Genomic DNA, 23,955 nt, shown 5'->3' with positions numbered 1-23,955 from the left:
ACTGGCTGTCTCAGGAGGCCACAAAGCGTCCTTGTGGGTTCCTGAGGTGAACAGTATTGGCACAATGCCATCCCCACACCACCCTCCAATAAATGTATGATCCTTTACTGCCAGTCCAAATCAGGCTCACACTGCTCAAGCCCTAACCATTAGTCTTTCTTTCCTCTCATCTCTGTTTCCCCATATAGAAATGTGCATACGTATCTATATGGCATTTATCCAGAATGAGGCAATTACAGTATTTTGAAAATATATTTGATATACTCTGCATATTTTGACAAGCATATCCTATGTTCCAGGTCACCTGGAGACTAGCCAACTTCAACAAAAACAGATCCACATCCTCCCATTTCTCTCATCTTTTGTTTTAGGGGTGAGGAACTGCTAAGAGTAAATCCAGTTACAGTAACCTCAACCAAAAATGTAAGGCAAACCCAAGAAGAGGGTATGGGATTAGACCAAGTCCTATTTAATCTGGCATTCTGTTCCCACAGTGGCCAACCTATGAGGAAGCCCATATGTCAGGCATGAGGGCAACAGCACCTATCATCTTGTTTCCCCCAGGAATTGGTATTCAGATCTATACAGCATCTTATACTGGAGATAATATACAGCTGTCATGATACTGATAGTCTTATCCTCCAGTGCTTCTGCCTTGCGTGCTCTACGACGGCCTTGTGTTTTGTTTAAACCCGTTTAACTCAGACCTTGTTCTATCATCCACTGCCAGATTTGACAGCCTTCCTCCTGCCCAAATATTTCCCACTGGCATAGCCCAAGGCAATTTCCTAGCTCAGCCAAAGTGCCTCTGTCTTTAAAAAGGAGTCGTGGTACGCACATGGGCCCACTGGGAAGAGGAAAGAAAAAAGAAAGGCCATGTGTACTCAGGACTAACATTTTAAAACCCAGATTGTCATCAATTACCTTTTCAGAACAACTGTTTGTACACATGAGGGTGTTTTGTAACAGCAGTTTGAGCATGTGGTACTTAAGGATACCCCAATGCAGAGTTTGGAAAAGTTAACTTTTTGCTCCAGAATCCGTTAGCTATCATGTCTAGTAGCCATGCTGGTTGCAGAATTCTGGGAGTCACTGTTTCCGCAAAAATAAAAATATATGACTGTATCCATGCTCTTTTCCAAACCTATTTCAAAACTACAGTTACAAATGTATGTCCCTGTCCTTCCTCCATGTTCTCAGGGTGATTCTCCACCGCCACTTTCTCCACTGTAATTCAGATCCCCCGACATTTCCCGCGTCTGCTCTGCTGCTGGAAACTGCGCAGTTTATGGGCCCAAGCGTCCCTCCAGGGCAGGGCTAGGCTATTTTTGTCAAGGATAAGCCGGGCAGGGTCAGGTGACTCTTCATCATTGCCGATAACCAGGTAAGCTTTACCAACTTGGAGGTGGAGGCAGCGACAGGTCAAATCCTGCTCCGGTACCCAAAGTGGCTGATCACCCCGCCGAATGGGCACACGACGCTGTCGGTAGACAGTGAGGACCGAGGCTGTGAACTGCCACCATGTGCCAGATTTCTCCATGGCCAAGAGTTGTGCATGAAGAACTGGGGTTACATGTGAAGAATCAGAGGGGGGGGGGGGAGAGGTAGAGAGATAAAACAATCAGGAATTGTACAGTTTTACATGATGTTGCTGTATGCTCTCATTTTTCTTGCAACCTAGTTGCAAGTTCTTCCCTCTCCATAAGCACAGCTGTTTGTGCATGTTTCCATTTTCAAAACTATACTATATCAGTGGACAGGTTGTTCTCTGCAAAAGCAATACTTCTGGAAAGCTTGTGGTTCCAGTAATGATGTATGGAGGTGGGGAAATCAATTATATCACTTCCTATATGAATAAACTTACGCGTCTCACTTCATATTTAATTTGGGATTTAAAGTAAATTGGGATTTTGCATTGTTCTCCATTTCAAAGCTATGGCATTTGCTGATATAAGGATTATTCATAGCACTGAAATTTCCTGGCTGGTGGTGGGAGGGCTAATGACATTACTTCTTGGTTTAGCACTCTATCTCCATTTTTGGTAGCATATGGAGGCTTTTAGTGGGGAAGAGGGGATGTAGTTTGGGATGGAAGACTACATTACCATAATCCTTCTTGCAGTAGTTCCTCAAGTTCATCTGGACACGTCCTTGGGGTGGTTTACAGTGAGTCTGGCATTCAGTACCTAGTGAATGTATAGAGTTAGGGTGGGGTAAAACTATCCTCTTAACTTCTATCCTCCTTTCCCAATCAGCACTCCTGTAGACTGGGGTGAGAATTTTGTGTTTCATGAGCCACAATCCCAGTTTTGTTTTTGTTTTTATGGGCAAAGAAGATTTTTGTGGCTGATACTACTATGCCCTGGGGAAGCAGACTTCACCAAGAAACAGCAAAAAACAAACAAACAAAACACACACACACACACACACACACACAACTGTCTAAAAGTACTTCTTCATCTCACCTTCACTTCAGATCACTCCAGGTAACCTCTGAGCACATTGGTGCAGGCCACTACTGATGATGGGAAGGAGCCAAAAATGGCCCTCCAACCCTTAGTACATGCACATCTCTAGGTCCTGGAAATTAAGCTTCCAAGTCATATTGGTTAGGGATAACCTCTCTCTGGTAAATACATCTCATTTACCTCACAGGAATATTGTCATATAGTAACCATATACCAGATTGTTGGTCCATAAAGCACCATACAGCCAACACTGACTGGCAGGAGTTCTAGAAAAAGGTCTTTTATAGCCATGCCTGCAACTACCATGTGTTGAACCTGGGACCTTTTTTTGCATGCAAAATATGTGGCTTGCTATTCAGCCAGGGCTCTTCCTAAATGAGGAGAAGACAAGTTCAGCTGGAGAGTGAAGGCAATGGTCGCATGCTAAGTGAATGTTCTTTCATTTGAGCAACCTTGTTTTGTGTTCAAATAGGCTTACAGCATGATGAGGTGGTAGATCGAACAATGTTGCTCCAGGCTGCAGAGAGTTTGTGTGGCGATCACATTCCCGAATCTTCTTTTCTGTATCAAAAACTATTGGCAGCCCAAGCTCTCCCAATGTCTGAAGCAGGAGCAGCCACTGCTATCATTTTCACTGTCTATACTCCCACATTATTCCCTCCCTGCTGCATCCATCTTAGTTGCTTCCCCTTCACTCTGTCTCATTTCTGGAGTGAGATAGTGGACAGATGGGATGGGCTTTTGACACAAAGTGGCTAGTACTGTCCTCTGCACAGCCAGCCAGTCATTCACAAATGTCTGGTGATGAGGTTATCCTTCACAGAGCCAGCATTGTGAGTGATGCCCAGGGATAATGTCTCTGCCAGATCCCTCTCACCAAGGTATTTGGGGTCATGCTGACTCTGGTGACAAATTTGTAGCTGTGGCACTGAGGCCCCAGTGGGAGGGTTAACATGTGAAAAAGGGACAGGGATCCTGTACCTTTAATAATTGTGCAAAAGATGAGATTTTAGCAGTTGTTGCTTGCATGGCAACAAACACCTATCTAAATTCCTTCTCTTAAACAATGATTAAAGGTACAGGGCCAGCTCTATTTTAACACCATGCACTAAAACCAGCATGGTGTAGTGGTTTGAGCAGTGGACCAGAACTCTGGAGATTAGGGTTCGTATTCCTTCTCAGCCATGAAACCCACAGGGTGACCTGGGGTAAATCACACTCTCTCAGAGGAAGGGAAAGGCAAATCTAACTCTGAACCAATCTTGCCAAGAAAACCCCATGATAGGTTCACTGCATCCATATATTCCACACTATCCCCCACCACAATGTTACTGCATGTGTGTCACTGCATACCCTCCAATATTTCAGCGATGAAAACCCAGACATGTATGGCCGAGCAACATCAGAATATGGTCAAGATGGCAAATGTTATTAGTGAGGAAGAATCAACAAGCTAAAAGAGGCTGCAGCAGATTGCAGCAGATTCCCTACTGGGAAGGGCAAGATCCCACTCCCTCTTCTCCTCTGCCCCTGCTGAATTAAGTGAGTGCAGTTTGTAGCAACTGAAGTACGCTAAGGACAAAGGGGAAAAGAGGGAAACTGGGACATTTAAAAAGCAGATTCAAAAGTGGAACTACAGAGAATTAATTAGGAACACCCAAATCAAAAGAGGCAGAAGATATTTCACAGGCTTGCCACCCAAGCAGTTAGTCTCTCTTTGGCTACATGCATGCCTGCTGCAATCAAAAGGTAATTGCCTGGACATGATTAGTGTGCCAAGCCACATTTTTATGATTTGTGAGAGCAGGGCCATCGAAAGGAAATACCAGCAGCAATTTCTTCCCCACTGTCACGCGTTTTCCCCACAGCCACCATGGTCATATTAATGCTGTGTCTGGTCTGGATATATCCTGATTTGCACTTTGGTTTATTCACTGCATGACTAATAGATGTGCATGTAAATCATAGCAAACCATAACCCATGAGTGATGATTACAAACAAATAATAGTGTTATCCCCTGAGCTGCCATCAGCTCTCACTTTCCATCATCAGCGCCTCCCTTCATAAATCAAAATGGCTCCTAAAGGAAACTGAGAACTCAAAACTGGCATTAGTGGCTCATATAAAACAGGCATGGTATCCTGGAGAAACACAATACCCCATTTTGGAGGGCTGCGCATGTTATCATGGCCATGTTTGAGAGACCAGAAATTACATGGTATCACTCCTAAATCACCTTGGGAACCCTTTCCAGGGAATTTTCTTATGCAAGATGTGTATGTGTGCCGGGGGGGCGGGGGGGGGCAGAAATGGCATTTTAGCATTTTAAAGTTCTGTATATACTCATGTATAAGTCTAGAAATTTTAGTTAAAAAATTGACCCAAAAAATCTGAGTTGACTTATCCACGGGTCAATCTAAGTACTGTACCTTAACTCTCATAAAAATAGAAACCATCCCTTGGTGAAACAGAAGAGGGTAATCTGTCCTAGAAGCACTGACTTTCTTATATTCTCTCATCCATCTATCCTTCAGTGTGAACACAAACGGTTATGCCTCCTGTAACTTTGTAATTCTTTGGCATTGTTTCCTTTGTTTCATCCTTTGGATCCTTTGTTATATGACCATCAATCTTACTCTCGATTTATCCAAACCCATAATTTTGGCCCCAAAACCTGCCCTTGACTTATACATGAGATCGACTTATAGTTGAGTATATACAGTATTTGGGGGGATGATTTTGGGCTGAAATTGGGGCTTTTGTCTGACAAAATTTTGGAGGTGTTGGAGGCTTTGAGATGTAATTGGGGGTCCAGAGGTCTGCTCTGTATCCCTCAAAAAGGCCCCATGCAGGCTTCAAGCCACGTAGGACCAGTACAGATTAGGAGAAAGAGGTGGCCAGAGGCCGTCCCTTTCTCCTCCGGATCATTGCCGCAGCAACGTCATGGCTGCAGCAACGATCTGCCCCCGAAAGGAGCTCTGAAATGGAGCTCCTTGTTGTGATGCCGCCAAGGCACCATTTGCGTCCTGGGGCATCATGGTAATGTCATGCAAACACCGCCCTGTTTGGATGTAGTGTGCATGTGATGTCATCGATACGCGCACTGCGTGACAATGGCACTGCCCACATGAACTAGGGCTTGGGAGTGTGCAGTTGCTGCGTGCTCCCGAGCCCTAGTTTTGCCCCGAGGGTGTCACAAGGTGCCCATTTGTATCAGGCCATAAATCCCATCCTTGATGTAAAAGGAGAGATTAGAGTTTGAGGAAACCCAAGTAAGTCCAATGCATACTGTATGATTACTTCCCAAGCTTGCCGTTCCTACCTGTCTTTAGAGTTTCAAATTCTTGAAACAAACAACAGCAACGAAATCTGGAGTGAAGATGAAGTAGAACTTGGTAACAGGGTTAGAGAGAGTTTGGACATTTGCTTTTTAAATTGCAGTTCCTCAGGCATGGTACTTCTGGAATTTGTGACCCAAAAAGTCCTGTTTCCAAGCTTTAGGAAGAGATCCTACTAGTTTTGTGTAAACTAGGAAAGGGAAGGGTATAAAGGCCAACACAAAACCAGTGCATGCATCACCCAAGGTGTTTTGCTACAAAAATAGCCAATATGGGGAGATATTATTTCATATGACAGCTGTAAAGACTTTTCACTTTTTCTTTCCAATGGAATTATACTAGTAGTTCCAAAGGCTTGTTACCTCCCTGAGGGGCTTAATTTCTTTGAAGATCTCTTTCCAAGCTGAGGTCTATCTTTGGACCTTGTCCAGTAAGGTTATGGTTCCTCTGCTATCCTGTTGCCATAAACATGGCTTGAAGAAAGCTGCCAAGTCCAAGAAAGTGTAGTTTTTTAGAGAGCTGAAGCTTCAGCCTCTCTTTTAAAAACCAAGCTTCTTACTTTATGTCAGAAAGCAAAATAATATCTGAACTCTGCTCCCCAACACAGACACATTGTGCCTTTCTCACCTGTGTTCCATTCCTGTGGAGGAGCAGCTGTGGTTGTCATCACCTCCTGGATCCCTAAGGGATGGAAGATGCAGAGTAAGCTGTTCGTTTGGTTAAAAAAAATCTACATATATAGAGAGAATAATTTTCACCAGACACAGATAGAATCCCAAAGCCTGAATAAATGGATTCAATATTTATTAAGTTGACTTGCACATACTTGTCTTTTCATCAATCATTTTACTTTTGCATGAAGCAGAAAATTGCAAGACAGGTGCTGTCAAAAAAAATGAAGAGCTACCTTGTTAACTATTAGCAATCTTTTCTACCTCCATTCTGCTTTTTTTGGATTCATTGGATATCATCACCCATAATCAGTTCTTCAAAATGTGGCCTTGTTTTTGGATATTAGTTTCCAGAATCCCTTCATATTTACAGGGGAATTCTTAACCAAAAGATTAACTCTTCAATAGCATTGCTCACAAGATTTCAAGCAAACCTTCCTTGTCAGCAGTGCTCAGGGAAAGAGCCTAGATATCAAACGTGGATGAAGAGTAGAATATAAATACAAAAACAAATTAAAAATAATAAAAAAGATCATTAGTGAAAGGTATGAGGGTGGAAAATTTCCTCCTGGAATATCTGCACTGAATTTCCGGGTCCAAATTTAGACTTTTAAAAATGGCATTGCTGACTTTCACATCAGTTCCAATACAGAAGGGATGCATTTGCTATGCCACATGAAGTTATTTTTTCTTGATAGACAATCCCCTGCAGAAAGATCAGGGGAGTTGTCAGAAAACATTAAGTTTCCCATTTTATAGATTACTGGGAAGCCATCATTTCCCATTTTATAGATTACTGGGGAGCCAACTTCCCAAAATTTCTTCTCATTCTAGATCTGATGAAGGAGATTAGTGCACTCTCTTTATCCTGATGGGATAAAGGCACATTTATTTTTAAAATGGGTTTTATCTCATTTGCCCATGTCCGGGTAAATGAATCCTGGATGCATCCCAGATACCAAATGGGCTTATTTTGTGGCTTGTCAAGAATGGGATTTTCCCATTCTTGAAAAGGTGCAGGATAAACCTGTCTGGCATTGGGGCTGTAAATGGAATGCATTTGCCTGGCGATTGGCAAATGCGATAAAACCCGTTTAAAAAATAAATGTGCCTTTATCCTGTTGGGGATAAGGCGCACTAAAAGAGAGTGCACTAATTTCCAAAAAGGTTCATAAGAAGGGCTTCTAGTTCATCATAATTACAAAAAAATTATATTTCTGGTATATAGCCATTTCAAGAAAAAGAGCAAAGATATGTAGGCCAAGGGTAGAATTTGAAGGGATATATCTCCCCTACATTATGATATCAGTTTCATACCACTTCAGTTGCTGTGGTTCCTTGCTAGGGAATCCTGGAATTTGTAGTTTAGGGTTGTGGCCTGTGGCCTGTTCAATACAGAATTCTAGTCTCTCACCAAGCTACAGTCCTTATAGGATGGAACCATGTCAAAATCGTATGAAACTGATATACTAGTGAAGTGTAGACACACTCTGAGTGCCCAGGCTACCTAATTATTTAGGGTGAGCCTCATACCCAGCATGCTCTGTTCTGCCTAGACGTTATTGTCTTGGCATCGTTATAGTTATCATTTTTCTTGTGTTATTTTAAGAGAAAGCAGAAATTTTCAGAAAACTAAATTCAGGTTTTTGTTTTTGTTTGGATTTATTAAATCCAAAGAAATTATCCAATTAAACTTCAGAATGCCACAATCTTTTGTTATAGCTGTTGTATGTTAGTTTGGCTTACCTCTCAGCCTAGGAACAAAACATTGCAAGGAACCATAGTTTTGATGTAAAATTTTGAGTTAAATTTCTGAATTGGCTTAATTGCTCCCCAAAATCTACATTCTTCCTGCAGGTTTTGTCAGTTAAAACATACATACACAAAAATGTGTATAGTATGAAAATGTGCATACAGAATGCTCACATTTGGGGGAAACACACACAAAATCACTGTGCCTTATGGGTAAAATATGTACATTCTTTTAAAAAGTGTATTAAAACAATACATTTGGAGACTTGAACTAAAAAGGATATATCTGAAAAAAATGCATACGAAGACAAACATCAGTATTCCTGCAGAATTTTAAAATGAACTAGTTGTAGAAATGAAACTGAACAATTTTAATTGTAGAAATACAATTAAATGAACTGAAAATGAACTAAGCAAGACATGTCCAGATCTGATGCACTAATATTAAGTGGTGCTCAGATGTGTGCTTACAGCCACCAACTATTGTATAAAGTTGATATCAAGTAGGTTTTAAGAAAGGAGAAAAGCTTACGGATACAGGGGGCATGGGCACTGCGGCTTTGCTGGAAACCCTGAGCGCAGCGGTTGCAGGTCAGCCCCGTAACCCCGTTCTTGCACTGGCACTGCCCTGTAGTCTGGTTGCAAATGGCACCAATTGCTCCAATGGGGTGACACTGGCAGGCTGGGGAGACAATAGAAGTGGAGTTATTGGACTAAGAAATGGTATGAGCTTCACCAGATAAGTATCTCCCTACACTACCAGAACATGGACTTCTCAAGTGTATGCCATGCTTCAGTATTGCCAACTTTCCCAGTACTGTGGCTCAATAGAAATGTGACCATTTCCTTTAGTACAGACATTGAAATACATGGACATAGCTGTGTTAGTCTCGAATATCAGTATGCAAAGGGATCTTGTAGCACCTTTGAGACTAATTGAGGGAAAGAAGTTGTCTCATGAACTTTCGTAGACTTGGTCTACTTCCTTGGAGGCATGGAGTGACTTGATGACCAAGAAGGATCTTTATAATCAGACTGTATGAATAGCCATAGAAATGCAAATTCTGTGAGTATGGTGATGAGGTGACAAATTCAGTTTTAATGTTGATGGACAAGGGCAGGGAGAAAGATGTTGCCTAAGGCCAGGATGGGTGGATGACTTCTGATTCCCAACCTGGACACTCCACATTCCAAAACACCCTCCGCCATCATATGGTCACCCACCCATCCCAACCTTTGATAATATGCTTCCTCCTGACTTTGTCAGAAACGACTATAGTTAAAACTAAACTTGTTACCTCAGCACCATACCGTACAAGGCGATTATAAAAGTCCTTCCTGGGCACCAGTTCCCTCCATGCATCTGAGGAAGTAAACCAGGTCTGTGAAACCTTATGTACAACTTCTTTCGCACAGCTAGTCTCAAAGGTGCCACAAGATGCTTTTACATACAGACCGTGGAATAGTTACATTTGGTTGGACTGCAACTCTTGAGAATCCCAAGCCAACTGTGACATGCTGTGAGTTGCAGTCCCCCCCTCCATAACTGTTTCCAGGCTCTGGTGCAGGTTGTGCTTCTGAAACCAAATTTAAAAGGACACAAGCACCCCTTTGCTGAAACCTGTATGGGTTCTTTACCCAGGAAGCTACTATGGAAAGCTTGGCTGGGAATCTCTGAAAATTCTCAGTACTTTCACAAACCTATGTTTCCCAAAATTCCATAGTGGAACCAAACTTTACAATTACGGAACAAGCTGGTTTAAAGATCAAACCCTCTCCACCCCCAGTAAATAAGGAAAGGGTAATAATTATACCTGTGATACCAGGCAAGTGAGATGGAAAGGTATTGATAGGAATAATTAAGAGGATGGGATTCAGGCTTCTGAAAGATTACAGTGACAAATAACTAGATTATGGCTTGTGTCGTTAAAACAATCTATTTCCTGGTTCTGCATATTACTGAATTATTTTTATCACCCCCTTGCACATGTTTATAGCACACCTCAAATGTATAAACCAGTGGTAACTCTTTTTGCCAGTCTTCACCCATAAAGTATTGTAAGACCTTTAGGGGGAGAGGTCTCAATCTCTGACACAACATTTCACTTATTGGACATATTGCTGAGATTCCTACGTTACCCATAATGACACCATCTTGTTCCTTGGCTCACCTTTGCAGGCTTTGCTGCTTGTCATGGGGCGGCTGAGATCCCGCTTAAAGCCTGGTAGGCAATACTGGCAGTGGCGCCCAGCTGTGTGGTGGCGACAATTCAAACAGATCCCCCCACTTTGGCGTCCTGAGAGTTCAAACAGTTCCATGCTGAACCGGCAGCGATGGGAGTGGAGGTTGCAGTCACAAGCTGAGGACATAGGAAAAGGTCTGTCAGCCATGCGGGTTCTTCCCTGATGTGACCAAAACCTCTCTCCTCACCAGGGATATAGTGCAGTTCCTGGGGCCAAGAAATACAAGGAGACCTCCTATATTAGGATTCTCAGGTAAATTGTTGATTTTGAGATTGTGCCAAAACCTGAGACCTAGGGAAGCAAGCTTTGATAATGTTACAAGGATGTTACAAAGATGTCAGATACTTGGTGTGGTGATGAGGTCCCCCCCCCTTTTCCAATTTTGCAAGAACAGTTAAACTATCTCTTTCAGCTAAATGGCAGGATCTACAACTGAAATGTTTATTACAATCCAGATCTGGTCTTGCAGCTTTGCACGCAATTGAGGTTCCCTTAATATTTGACTCATTTATTTATATCAACCAAGTATGCAAGCCAACAATTTATGTGTATATATTTCTGTTATCTAAATAAATATGACAAGTGAGGCTTACAGCAAGAATGGAATGGCTTCTCCACTACCATTTCCACTCCCAGAATCCTTACCCTTATAGATCACTTGCAGGTCCCACACTTCTCTTTGAACCAGAATTGTTCCTGCTATTAGAGTGAGAGCTTAGAAAAGTTACTTTTTGAACTGCAGCTCTCAGAATCCCCTCAGCCAGGCTGCTGGTCACAGTGTTTGAGCAATTCTGGGAGCCGTGGTCCAAAAAAATCTAATTTTTCCAAGCTCTTGATAGGGTATTTTTTGGGTTTAAACCTTGTATTAAAGTTTGTTTACCCTGAGGAAAATGGCCTATCAGTCTAAACAACCAGCAAGATTTAATTTTAGGGGTAGAAAGACTGTGAACAAGGCTTTGCTCTTGGAAGCTGACACCTGAGGGAACTTGGAACAGAATTTGGAAGCGTTAGTTTGCTTGGACTATAGCTCCCAGAATTCCACCTCCAGCATGGCCAGTAGCCAAGGAATTAATCTTTCAAAGCTCTGACATGGGGGATATCTCCACCTCACAGTTTTCTGAATGTCATACCACTGTAATTGTCATGGCTTTATCCTAAGCATCTTGGGATTTATAGTTCAGTGAAGTACTTGTAACCAAGTGCCAATGTAACCTGACAAGAGAAAGTTCAATGATAAATTTAGTTTTATCTTGTAGTCCAGAAAGGCACTCAGGGTATTTGGGGAATGAGTGTGTGTGGACTAGAGCTGTCTAGTTGTCATTGTGTGCCTTCAAGTCGTTTCTGACGTATGGCAACCCATGGGGTTTTCTTGGCAAGATTTGTTCAGAGGAGGTTTGCTATTGCTTTCCCCTAAGGATGACAGCATGTAGTGGGTTTCATGGCTGGGAATCGAACCCTGGTCTCTAGAGTCATAGTCCAGCACTCAGAGTGCTATACCACACTGGCCCTCAATGCTGTCTTATAGTGAATTTCAAATAGAGAGAATTCCTGAGGATGAAACCATGACAAGTGAAATGGCAAGGAACTGGTACAATTGTGCAGTGCAGATGCACTCTTGGACTCAGGAGGATGGAAATATCCCTGTTTTTGTAGGGTAGCAAATATTTAATCTCAGCCTTGCTGAGAACACATGTAAAATTCTCTGCCTTGATGGGTTCACTCTCTCCTTCAGTCTCACCCACACACTCATGCGCGTCTTTGGGTGTTGCCCGTTGCCAGGGCCTATCCCAGTAGAAGGCTTTGCAGGTATCACATTCTGGCCCAGCTGTGTTGTGTTGACAATCACACTGGGGCACGCCTCCATCTTTCTCCGGTGTGCACCGGGAGGCATGTCCATTGCATTTGCATCTGCCTCCAACTTGCAGCTCAGCCACCGCATAGGATGCTTCTCGCCTTCGTAACCCCAATATCCTTGTTGGGTGCATGTGGTCAAAGGAGACCCGGAGGTCAGTCGCAGTCACCCAGTCCTGGAGTACAGGACTGTACTCAAACATCCTGGCTGAAGGCCGGCCTGCTAGGGGCATAAAAGCCACCAGTCCTCCTGTGAGAGGTTTGGGGGTGGTTTGGGCCTCAATGCAAGCTGCTTCATGCTCCATAGACTTCAGGATGGTGTTGGTTGGTGCCAAATGATAGCGCCGCCGGCACTGGGTGGAGAAGAATTGGAAGGGCACCCAATTGCGTCCATAATCCATAGATTTGTAAATAGCCAGAGACTCTGGTCGTGGGGAACAGAACCGGAGAGCCACATAGATAACTTCCACTCTGCGTCCCAGAGCCAACGTCAGTGTAGCATTGGTTGCAGGCTGGGACCACCAACAAGTGGCACCACCATCAGCATCAGTGAGATACTCAAGCATGCGTGCATCTTCTTTGCAGCGTTGGCAGACTTTTGAGGCCAGGTCAGTCGAATCTCGGAAGGCGCAGAATCGTCCAGGGGAATTACCGCCGCCGCATGTGTTGGATGCTTCCACCAGACGTCCTGAAGCCAGTTCGAAAAGTTCTGGGAGGCAGTAGCGTGGGTTTTGGTTGACATCATAACATGGATCCCATGAATCAGAAGCCAATCTTGAAAGAAACAGAAGAAAAATGGCAAAGCCCCATGGGAAGTGAAGCATTTCTGGGGGAAGGAACCAGGAGTCGAAAGCTAACTATACATCACCTGGAAGAGAAGGGGGAGAATAGGTGGATTAGGAATGTCAGCAGCTAAGGAAAAGAAAGAATGGCAAACTCCCCTCCCTCTCCACACACACATTCCTGCTTACTCTGCTTGCTTCCCCCCCCCCCTTACTTTCTCTTATTTCTTGGGCTTTCCCTGTAAATATATTCATAGTGCTGACATCCTAAGTACTACTGAATCTGGTAAATGTTCACTTTTCAAATGACAGCTTGTTGTATTCCATCATGAAATTTGGAGGTTTTCTTGTCAAAACAATTCTTTTCTTGTGAAGCATCACATCTTACCCAGCATTCAAACAGAGCTGGATAAAGTTTCTCTCTTTCTTTTTGTGTATCCACACTGAAGAATTGTAATTATTTGTTCCCACTGCAATAGCCGTGGAAAATGTAATGTGGCTCTTTAGAAGGCACCAAGGAACCCAGAAAAGAGATGTTGGATTCTATGTTTCTGAAGATTATTTTATTTTAACAATTTTAACAATTCCACTTCCTACTCCATCCCATTCTGAACTATTTTAACCAGTATACAACTCTTGGTCATAGCTTTGCTACTAATTTCTGACCCTTTTGATATGATATGGAATCCATATAGCCTAATCCCATATATTAGGATGTAGGATGTATTTTGTAGCACTTTTGAGACTAACTGAAAGAAATTGGCAGCATGAGCTTTCGTAGACTTCAGTCTATTTCTACGAAAGTTCATGCTGCCAGTTTCTTTCAATCAGTCTCAAAGGTGCTACAAGATCTCTCTACATACTGATTCTACAGACTAACATGGCTATATCTTTGAATTCTACCATATATTAGGATATATGGTTCCCATATATCCTTATCTCTTCTATGCATCTATCCCCACATTACCTCCTAGGGGAAAGGAGGACCTGAAACTCTTTCAACAACCCCATTATCTTCCATTTAAAACAGGATAGCCCTGCGGGTGGTCACCCTTAGTAACTAGTAGGTAGGGATATTAGTGAATATCACCCCCCCTCCAAATTGTTACTGCACCTGTTCAGGGCTCTCTGACCATTCATGGGACAATAATTTACACACACACACACACACACACACACACACACACACACACCTCAACAACTCACTTCAATTCAATCTCAAATCCAGACCCAAAGAGCCAAATAGATGAGAATTTAATGAGCGTGAGAAACTAGCTTTAAACTCCCTTTTCACAGTAGAGGCACGGATGGGAATTAACCTAGTCCCAAGGGCCAGACAGGAGGAGAAGGGGAAAAAGCAGCAAAGGGGGAAGGTAATAAGCAATGAGGAGTTGCATCTGGTCACTGGTGTGTAAGTGTCTAGATGTGTGTGAGGAGTGGTGGTATGTATTTGAAAAGGAACAATGGATCAGGGAGTGCTAATTTGTGGATTATGATAAACCAGATTCTCAATTTTCCCTGCGTTCCTGCACGCCAGGGGTTGAGTAAACATGTCAGTTCCCCAAGGGAGCCACAACCATCACTCTTCTGGATAAAAAAAAAGCTTGGAGGATGAAAGTAAAAAGTGCGTTTCTCTCCACTGCAGTTTAGCATTGACAGACTGTCTTTCCATAGTACTAGCCAAGTTCGGGGATAAAGTTTTTCTTCAAATTGTTGGGCAGAAGCTCCTTGGTCAGACTCGTAGAGCCTAATGGCATTTGGTAGGTTCAGTGGCAGGGCAAGAACTAGTTGGTCAGTAGTAGTAGCTGCATGAAACTGGAAAAGCAAGGGCAATACTTGGCAGAACTAGAGGCTAGAATCATAGAATCATAGAGTTGGAAGAGACCGCAAGGGCCATCCAGTCCAACCACCTGCCATGCAGGAAATCTAAATCAAAGCATTCCCTACAGATGGCCATCCGGCCTCTGCTTAAAGACCTCTAAGGAAGGAGATTCCACTACACTCTGAGGAAGTTTATTCACTGTCAAACAGCCCTTACTGTCAGGAAGTTCCTCCTAATGTTGAGGTGGAATCTCTTTTCCTGTAGCTTACATCCATTGCTCTGGGTTCTAGTCTCTGGAGCAGCAGAAAACAAGCTAGCTTCTCCTCAATATGACATCCATTCAAGTATTAAAACAGGGCTATCATATCACCTTTTAAGCAACTCTTCTTCAGGCTAGACATATCCAGCCCCCTAAGTCGTTCCTCATAGGACATGGTTTCCAGACCCTTCACCATTTTGGTCGTTCTCCTTTGGACACGCTCCAGTTTCTCAACATCCTTTGTACATTGTGGTGCCCAGAACTGGACAGAATATTCCAGGTGGGTCCTGACTAGAGCAGACTAGAATGGGGCTATTACTTCCCTTGATCTAGACATTATACTTCTATTGATGCAGCCTAAAATCACATTGACCTTGTTAGCTGCCATATCACACTGTTGACTCAGGTTCAATTTGTGGTCTACTTGGACTCCTAGATCCCTTTCACATGTAGTTTCATTCAGGCAGGTGTCACCCATCCTATATCTGTTCATTTCATTTTTCCACCCTAAGTGCAGTACCTTACATTTCTCTGTGTTGAAATTCATTTTGCTAGCTTTAGCCTAGCTTTCTAATCTATTAAGGTCATTCTGAAGTTTGATCCTGTCCTCTGGGGTATTTAGCTACTCCTCCTAATTTGTTGTCATCTGCCAATTTGATAAGTATACCCCCAATTCTGTCATCCAAGTCATTGATAAAGGTGTTGAATAGCACTGGGCTAGTTGGCTAAGACTGAGCTAAGATAGAGTCTGAGGAATAGGGATAAAATCATGGATCTTGTCATACAGTCAAAATCCTTATAGTACTCCAGAAATTTCCAACATCCCTCAGCCAGCATGACCTTTGTTTGGTGGGAGATTCTAAGATTTATACTTCAAAACAGATAACTTTTCTAAGGTCTGGTCAAAAACCTAATGAATCTTAGGGAAAGCTGACATTTTCATAGACAACGCCTGGCAACAACCTGAAATTTACTGATTGTTCAGAGCACAAAAATGGTTATGTAGAAAAGGTGGCTGAGTGCCCACCTTTTGGGTGATCCTATTGTGAAGCTAAGAAGTACATTTACTGTGTAGCATTCTACATCCACAGTGTGAGAGACAGAAAGACTGCTACAAACTGTAATACATATAATCTCTGGGTTTAAGTTTGGGGTCTTTTTTAAATGACAGCTAGGAATAAAGTTTAGGCCGTGGGCGAGACAGTCAATTACAGGATGGGCAGAGGCGCTCATGGAGGTCTGGCGACACTCAAAGCTTGATCTCTCATTTCTTCTCCCTTGATAGAAGATAATCCTTGCAAGAAAGAAAAGTGATGCCTCTGTCTTGTCCCTATTTTTTTTAAAACCACTTAATCGCTAATTGCCTTGGAGGCTTTGAGTGTGGCGCATTCCTCAGTCACCAGGGAGGTCTCTTCTCTCACAGTCTGTCTGGCTGCTCTTCATGGCTGCACAGATCCTTGTTCCCAGACACACCAACAGCCAAAGGCCTCTTCTATCAATGTAATACTGTATTTGCCGTCTCCATGAAGACCACTTTTTGGATTGCTCCCATTGAGGTCCACATGTGACATATACTGGGACTGATCTATCGCATGGATCCCACTCCCACCCCTGCCCTCCAGAGAGTGAATGAGAATTCACAGCAATCTTCCAGAAATTTCCAAGTTGGTCCCAGCTCAAGGTGACCCTGTGGATGAGACATCTGCAAGACTCCATATCCTTCACTGTTCTGCTTAGGGCTTGTAGATTCATACTTGTGACCTCCTTAATAAAGTCCATCCATCCAGCATGCAGCCTTCCTTTCTTTCTGCATCCCTCTACCTTTGCTAGCATTGTTGTCTTTTCCAATAGGTCATGTTTTCTCATCACGTGGCCAAAGTACAACAACCTCAACTTTATCATCTTGGCTTCCAGAGAGATTTCAGGCTTGATCATGGACCTATTTGTTTGTCTTTTGGCTGTCCACAGTATCCTCAGCACTCTTCTACAGCACTACATTTCAAATGAATTGGTTTTCCTCTTATCTGCTTTCCTCACTGTTCAGCTCTCACATCTGTACATCGTAATGCGGAATACAATTGCCTATACGATTCTAATATTGGTGTTCAATTGTATATCTTTACATTTTAGGATCTTTTCTAGTTCTTTTATAGCTGCCCTCCCCATTCCCAGTCTTCCTCTAATCTTCTTCTGATTAGATAAGTAGCCCTTAACCAGAAACAATGAGGTAAGAGGGACCTGAAATACAAGTGTGTGTATGTGTGGGTAAAAGCCAGAGAGCAAGAGAGCACACACAAGGAACATTCAGGACATAAAAAACCTAGTATGTCTGCAGTGATTTAATTTAATTAAACATTAATATAATCAAATGTATTTTGATAAGGACTAGAGAGCTATCTGTTCCTCATTATGTCCAGAACTAATGATAGCCAAATGTCACTGTCTATATTTCTTTTTGAAGCACAAGTTTGTTCTATTTAGAGTTGGGTTTTTTTTTTTTTTTTGGCTCAGTTTGCAAATTTGGGATTGGGGTTACAAAATCCATGAAGAAGTTTGCATGCATTCTGTATCCATTTCTCCTTATGCACATATTGCTTGTAGATCACTTCCTCTAATTTAATGGAGGTCTAATTTTCACTGCAAAAATAATGGAGTTTGATACAGTTTTAACTGCCCTGTCTCAATGCTATGAAATCCTGGTATTTGTAGTTGTGGCACCAGAGTGCTCTACCAGAGAAGGCTAAATAGTTCACAAAACTAAAAATCCTAGGAATCCATAGTATTGAGCCATGGCAATTAAAGCAGTGTCAAACTCCATTATTTCTGCAGTACAGTTTAGACCGGAGTGGCCCTGACAGGGGAGGTGGCTGGCTCTCACAGGCGCTCTTACAGCTTTGTTGTTACTATAAATAAAACCTTTAAGTTGATTCATAACATTTCCTTGGCAAGATTTAGTGTTTGTTATTACCTTCATCTTAGGCTGAGAGAGTGACTCATTAAAGATCACTCAGCGGGTTTCTCATCTCATCTCATCCCATCCATACCCTGATCTTCCACAGTCCTGGTCCAAAACTCAAACCACTACACCAGCTATATGATGTAGAGGATTAGCAGGGTTTTTTCTCCCCCAGTATGTAAGGGACTGGCACCACACTAGTGCCCATTGATTATAACAGTTTCTTTCCTGGAAACCTGGCATGGACTGGCAGCTGATAGCTCACAAACTGGCACTAGCCCTTGGACTGCCACTTTGAGTAGTACTGCACAAAAGGACTGCATGACACCATACTGGCTTTCCCCCTTGCAGCTGTAGTTCCATAAACGACTAGTTCTCTGAAGCAATTCTCTTGGTATTTGTGTCTGTTCTTTTCTTCAAATTCAACAAGTTAAGCACAGCAGAAATGGATCCCTGGGGCTCAATTTCAGCATGAATTCATCAAGGTTCAACCTTAAACAGAGCCTCTTCTGAAGAATGCAAATGCTCAGTTTTAGAATTTGTACAGTATCTAACTTGTGACCATTCTGGCTGAGAGATTCTGGGAGCTATAGTTGAACCAAGTAGTTACCAAGCTCTGCATTCAGAATCCACTCAACAGATTTAAAACCTTTGTCCATCATGCATAATGATCTCTGCTCCATCTTGCTAGAGCTGTAGATGTGCCTGGACAGGTAAGTGCTCTTGTTCATCTAATGTAGAAATGTCCAACCTTCACCATGGTGACTAGGAGGGTCTGGGAGTTGTAATCCAACAAGTCACTTTTCTAAGCTCTTACTATTCTTCCTTTCTGCGCTAAGATCTCTGTGACTGTTGGTTTAGTAATGGAAATAAATATTCTTTCCTGTATAGGCTTTCCATTTGAATAATGACCAGCTGCCTCTAGTCTGTTTGTGATCTTTTACCAGGATAATAAAAATAGATGTTGGAGCACCTTTGAAACTAACTGAAAGTTAGAAGTTGGTACCATGAGTTTTCGTAGATTTGAACTACATTGTCAGATGCATTTAGTAGAGACTGGGGTGCATATGACAAAGTAGGCTCTAGTCCAGTGATGGTGAATGTTTTAGAGACTGAGTGCCCAAACTGCAACCCAAAACCCACTATTTATCTCAAAGTGCCACGTCCCTCTGGCTTTCTAGTAACAAACTCTGGTGAACTCTGTGCTGTGGCAACGGCATGTGTGCCCACAAAAAGCGCTCTGAGTGTCACCTCTGGCACTTGTGCCATAGGTTCACCGCCACGGCGCTCTAGTCTATGAAAGCTCATGCTAATAACTTCTATTTTTCAGTTCTTCAAGATCCCTTTGCATACTGATTTCCCAGACTAACACATGTGTCTTTGAAAAATAGATACTCCATATCTATTTGACATCCATTCACTTGTCTGCTGTGATGCAAAAAGGGAATGTTGCTACCCAGTTTGTCAGTAGAGATCTGTTCCATCTCTTCTGATGACAAGTGTCACTCAGTAGCATCAGAGCACCTACTCATGAGGTTCAAAATGGCTTTGGGGAGTTGCCACCCCCAATATCTGGCCAAACAGTAGAGCTGACACTGTGTATACCGTCATCAAGATGGTACTGTTGCTGTTAAAGTGCTGTCAAATCAGCCTTGACTTGTATTGACCTATGAATGAGAGACCGCCAAGCGATCTTGTTAATTGCGCAGGTCAGGTCTTGCAAACCCAGGCCTTGGCTTCATTGTTAGAGTCAATGCATCTGCATTGTGCCCTTCCTCTTTTCTTAGCTATTTACAATAAGCATTATTGCCTTTCTCAATGAGCTGTGTCTTCTCATGAAGTATCCAAAGTCAGATAACCTTAGTTTAATTGTTTTGGTTTCTAGTTAAAATTCAGGCTTGATTCGCTCTTGGAAACCATCATTTGTTTTTTGGACAGCCCACGCTACCTGTAAAACTCTTCTCCATCACCACTTTTCAAATTAGTTTTTTTTTTCCATATCAGCTTTCTTCATTGCCCATCTTTCATCCATACATGGAAACTGGGAATACCATGGTATGAATGATCCTTGCTTTGATATCTAATTATATTACACAAGAAGTTCTTATCCGGTTCCTTCATGGCTTATCCATCCCCCTCCTTGTGACATTATAAGGAATCATCCCTTGGTTTCTAGTTTTGAGCCTGTAATCTCAGGCTTAGGGATCATCTTGAGCAGGCCATTGAGCAGGATGGCTAGGGGATGATGGGAGTTGTCATCCAAAAAAGTTACTTTTCCTAGCTCCGATCAGATGAAAGGGATGGATTTTCCCATTTGTCTCTCAAGCTTTCACATCTAGCTATAAACTCATTTTTCATAGTGACTTCAAAAATGCTCATATAAACACTTTCACTTCCTTTCTCCTGTAACAAGTGGAACGTCCAAATTTGATTTTTACGCCTTCTGTGAAACTCTAAACATCCTCACTGACAACCCTTCTGCCTTAACACCTGCCATGGAAGGGGAGGGAGGAAAACTTTCAAGTTGACCTATGGTAGGATGGGGGTGTTGGTGCCTCTATTGTTACTGTTGAAAAATTAACACGGTCACTTAAGAAAAGGGAAGGGGAGCCACATTTCTCTCCCCCCCCCCTTAAAAAAAAAACTGGAGAAAGCTCTCCTTTCTTCCCGCTTTTTCTCTTCCATATAGCAAAAAACTATCTTGACAAATTGGGGAAGGGGTTCTGAAACCATCTGGAATTTCAATAAATCATTTGTCAAACATAAAACAGCAGGCTTTCACATAAAAAAGAGGTGCGTGTATGGAGTGGTGGGATAGTGCTGAAGGATCAGAGCTTGAAAACTTGATATTTTTTTTGGACTACAACTCCCAAAATTCTTCAGCCGGCACAACTGAGGGAGTTGCAGTCCAAAAGAAGTTAAATTTCCACGCTGTGCTGAAGACATTGCACTGCCAACCCCATGCCATGTTTCCATCTGTGGGGAAACTTACATTCACTATTTGAGGGAAAATAGCATCTCTATTGGAAATCCATGTCAGATCTGCGTATCTTGTTGTATTTAAACTGCACAATTGACACAACTTGACAGGGGTGCACAGCTTTTTGGGTTGACACTGGTGTCTGAGTGAGTATCTCATGGAGGGAATCATAGGGTTCTCAGATGTTGTTGAACTCCAATTCACAGATTCCTAACTAGTGACTATGCTGTTTTGGGCTGAAGGGAGCTGCAGTTTAATAACATCTGAAGAGTAGCACAGTTCCCATTCTGAGATATATATATATATATATAACCTGTTATATCAATGTGATACCACTTTAGCTGCCATGCCTGCATCCAATGGAATCTTGCAAGCTCGAGTGAACCTCTCTAAAATACAGAATTAGAGTTCTGTAGGAGAAAATCCTAAATCCCTTACCAAACTATAAATCGCAGGTTGTAACTATGGAGTATACTTACACTAGTCACATTGCCCCCAGAAGATCATCCAAAATGCATTGATTCATAAACAATATGATTTTTAAAAATGTGAAATTTGCATAGTGTTACTTTAGTTACGTGAATATTTACCCAGAATTTATTCTTTTTGCAAAAACTGGGTTATTTGTAACCTTTCCCTCAACAGAAAGCTTCAGATTCACAGAGAGTGGAATAGATGTGGGGCATAATAAGATGCCAATGCAAAGATGAAGGGTACTTTTAAAATTCATTATTATAAGAGCCATATATCTTTATCAGAACTTAGAAAGTTATTCTTTAAAATAATTAATTACAACAATTGTAGGAAGGGCAAAAATGGGATAGTCGGAGACCAACATATTTGCAATTCTTTTCAGAAATATACTTTTTTTTTTCCTTTATCCAAAAGTAACTTAAATTGTTAATTAAAAATCAGAATTCTAAAACCGGTAATACAACCACTTAAGTATTGAGGTCACATTCTGTAATTATAAAAGTAACTTTAAAATAAAGTTACATGGAGTTATATTATTCTTTGTTATGTTACGGTCAGGGCATGTACTTTTTGGTCATTGTAACCAAGCTGCTGCTATGCCTTGCTTGTTGTAAAATAAAATTCATTACAAGTTATAACTTATTATTTATAATTTTTGATCCCTTTCTACTGAGACTTTCTGAACAACTGCTTTATAAATATGGACTGTTTTCTATCACACGTAAATGCCTTAAATAATTTCTACAACATGTAATATTACTCTACACTACATTGTTCTTAGGTTATTGAGGTACCTTCAGGAACTTTTCCAAAGATTGTGAGGAAATTGCATTTTTCTTAGCACTTAAGCTTCAATGTCTGCCTGTCATCCAAAACAGACCGATGGAGTGTGGATGTCCCTTTGGGAGAAGAATGCGAGGTTAATACTTAGTATTAGCTGAACAGAAAAATACTGAAGATATTTGCCTAGGGATATTTGAGTTCAGCAGTTTATTCAGATGAATCTTCCAGTTACTTGGACTCTTAGTTGTATGTTTGTGGACATGCAGTAGATCTGGTGAGAATGCCAACAAATTCAGGATATTTTTTAAAATGTAATGATAAAGATTAGGAGATTTACAAGAGCAATCCCACTGCCTTCCATTATAGTACTGCTGGGTTTTGTTGTTGCCATGTGCCTTCAAGATATTTCTGATATATGGTGAGCCTAACATAATCCTATCTTGGGGTTTTCTTGGCAGAATTTTTTCTGAGGAGGTTTGCCCTTGCCTTCTTCTGAGGCTGAGAGAGTGTGACTTGCACAAGGTCATCCAATAGCTTTCCTGGCAAAGTGGGGATTCAAACCTTGCGTCCTAGTCCAACACTCAAACCACTACACAAGTTATTTACAAGAGTTAGAATCAGATGGGCAAGTAGAACTAAGAGTCAAGCTCATATGTTTTATCATCTTTTTATACAGCTGCCTCCCCAAGTGGTATAAGAGGAACATTTATCCTATCATGTGATTTTCCTCACCTACATATCTTGCATTTGTCATCCTCATAGGTATATGTGATTGCTGGGGTATTTATATATGGGGAAATCCCATTGTGATAGGGAAATAATCCCAGGGGATATGTATTCTCCTTAATGTATAATGTGAACCTTGGTTACCATCTGTTGGTAGCTATGAGGATACTGTTAGCCCATGGTAAAAATCTGAGATACAATTTTAATGCTTTTTAATGTTTTATATTTACATTTCTTTTTACAATTTTATTTTTATGCTTTATATTTACAAATGTATGTTTTGTAAGATTTAGAAAAGGCAGGGTTAAATACTGTTAGTAATATGGATTATATATCAAGACTAAAATAGAACTGCTAATTTTTCCAAGTAACTGGACTGACTGGAGTGATTTTGACTTGGAGCTCTGTTATTATATAGAATTATGTGTTAAAGATTTGATGAAAATTGACAGGAAGCTGATGTTATGTATATTGTGAATTAGTATAATATATGCTGTTTTTGCTACCATGGCTGTTGCTAATAACATTTTGATATTTTTGTTCCTGGGACAATGCAGATATACTAACGTGATTTAATGGTTTGTGAATCAGAATCAGAGTTTGGAAACCTGTTTTTTTTAAATGACTGCTTCCAGAATATTACTTGCAGTGAAATAATAAAGATGACAGAAGATGGTAATAATAATAATATTTCCCCTTAATATTTCTGGGAAATAGGGTCTTCACCTGTAGGATGGGGTAGAAGCCAGCGTTTGACATATTGTGTCAATGTGCATTGAAAGCAGTAGCTTTTAACATTGGACTGATGGTAGTAAGAAAATGAGAAAGTGAAAGGGAGGGAAAGGTTT

The 23,955-nt window shown here is 41.6% G+C and overlaps 1 protein-coding gene across 1 annotated transcript; it reads right to left on the bottom strand.

Annotated features, from left to right (window-relative positions):
- Positions 1 to 206: 206 nt before the first annotated feature.
- On the bottom strand, positions 207 to 13,172 carry LOC149303725 (netrin-1-like). Its single transcript, XM_089480239.1, has 6 exons — positions 12,213 to 13,172; positions 10,402 to 10,590; positions 8,763 to 8,912; positions 6,435 to 6,488; positions 2,106 to 2,186; positions 207 to 1,563 (listed from the first exon to the last, which is right to left on the bottom strand). Exons 1-6 carry the CDS (start codon positions 13,147 to 13,149, stop codon positions 1,235 to 1,237), a joined length of 1,740 nt encoding a protein of 579 aa, XP_089336365.1. The 5' UTR covers positions 13,150 to 13,172; the 3' UTR covers positions 207 to 1,234.
- Between the last annotated feature and the right edge of the window lie 10,783 nt (positions 13,173 to 23,955).

The sequence above is a fragment of the Sceloporus occidentalis genome, unplaced genomic scaffold (genome assembly GCF_023333645.1).
Source record: "Sceloporus occidentalis isolate IW3139 unplaced genomic scaffold, rSceOcc1.0.p SCAF_14, whole genome shotgun sequence".
NCBI lineage: Eukaryota > Metazoa > Chordata > Lepidosauria > Squamata > Phrynosomatidae > Sceloporus > Sceloporus occidentalis.
The sequence above is the reverse complement of the archived record's forward strand: the minus strand, read 5'-3'. Positions and strand labels throughout refer to the sequence as shown.

What these genes read in the sequence shown, in the direction of transcription:
- LOC149303725 (XM_089480239.1), bottom strand. Translation starts at nt 13,149, where the DNA reads ATGCTTCACTTCCCATGGGGCTTTGCCATTTTTCTTCTGTTTCTTTCA. An exon ending in AAGCAGCAAAGCCTGCAAAG is followed by an intron (nt 8,913 to 10,401) that starts GTGAGCCAAGGA and finishes TTGTCTCCCCAG; the next exon opens with CCTGCCAGTGTCACCCCATT. An exon ending in TCCACAGGAATGGAACACAG is followed by an intron (nt 2,187 to 6,434) that starts GTGAGAAAGGCA and finishes TACATTCACTAG; the next exon opens with GTACTGAATGCCAGACTCAC.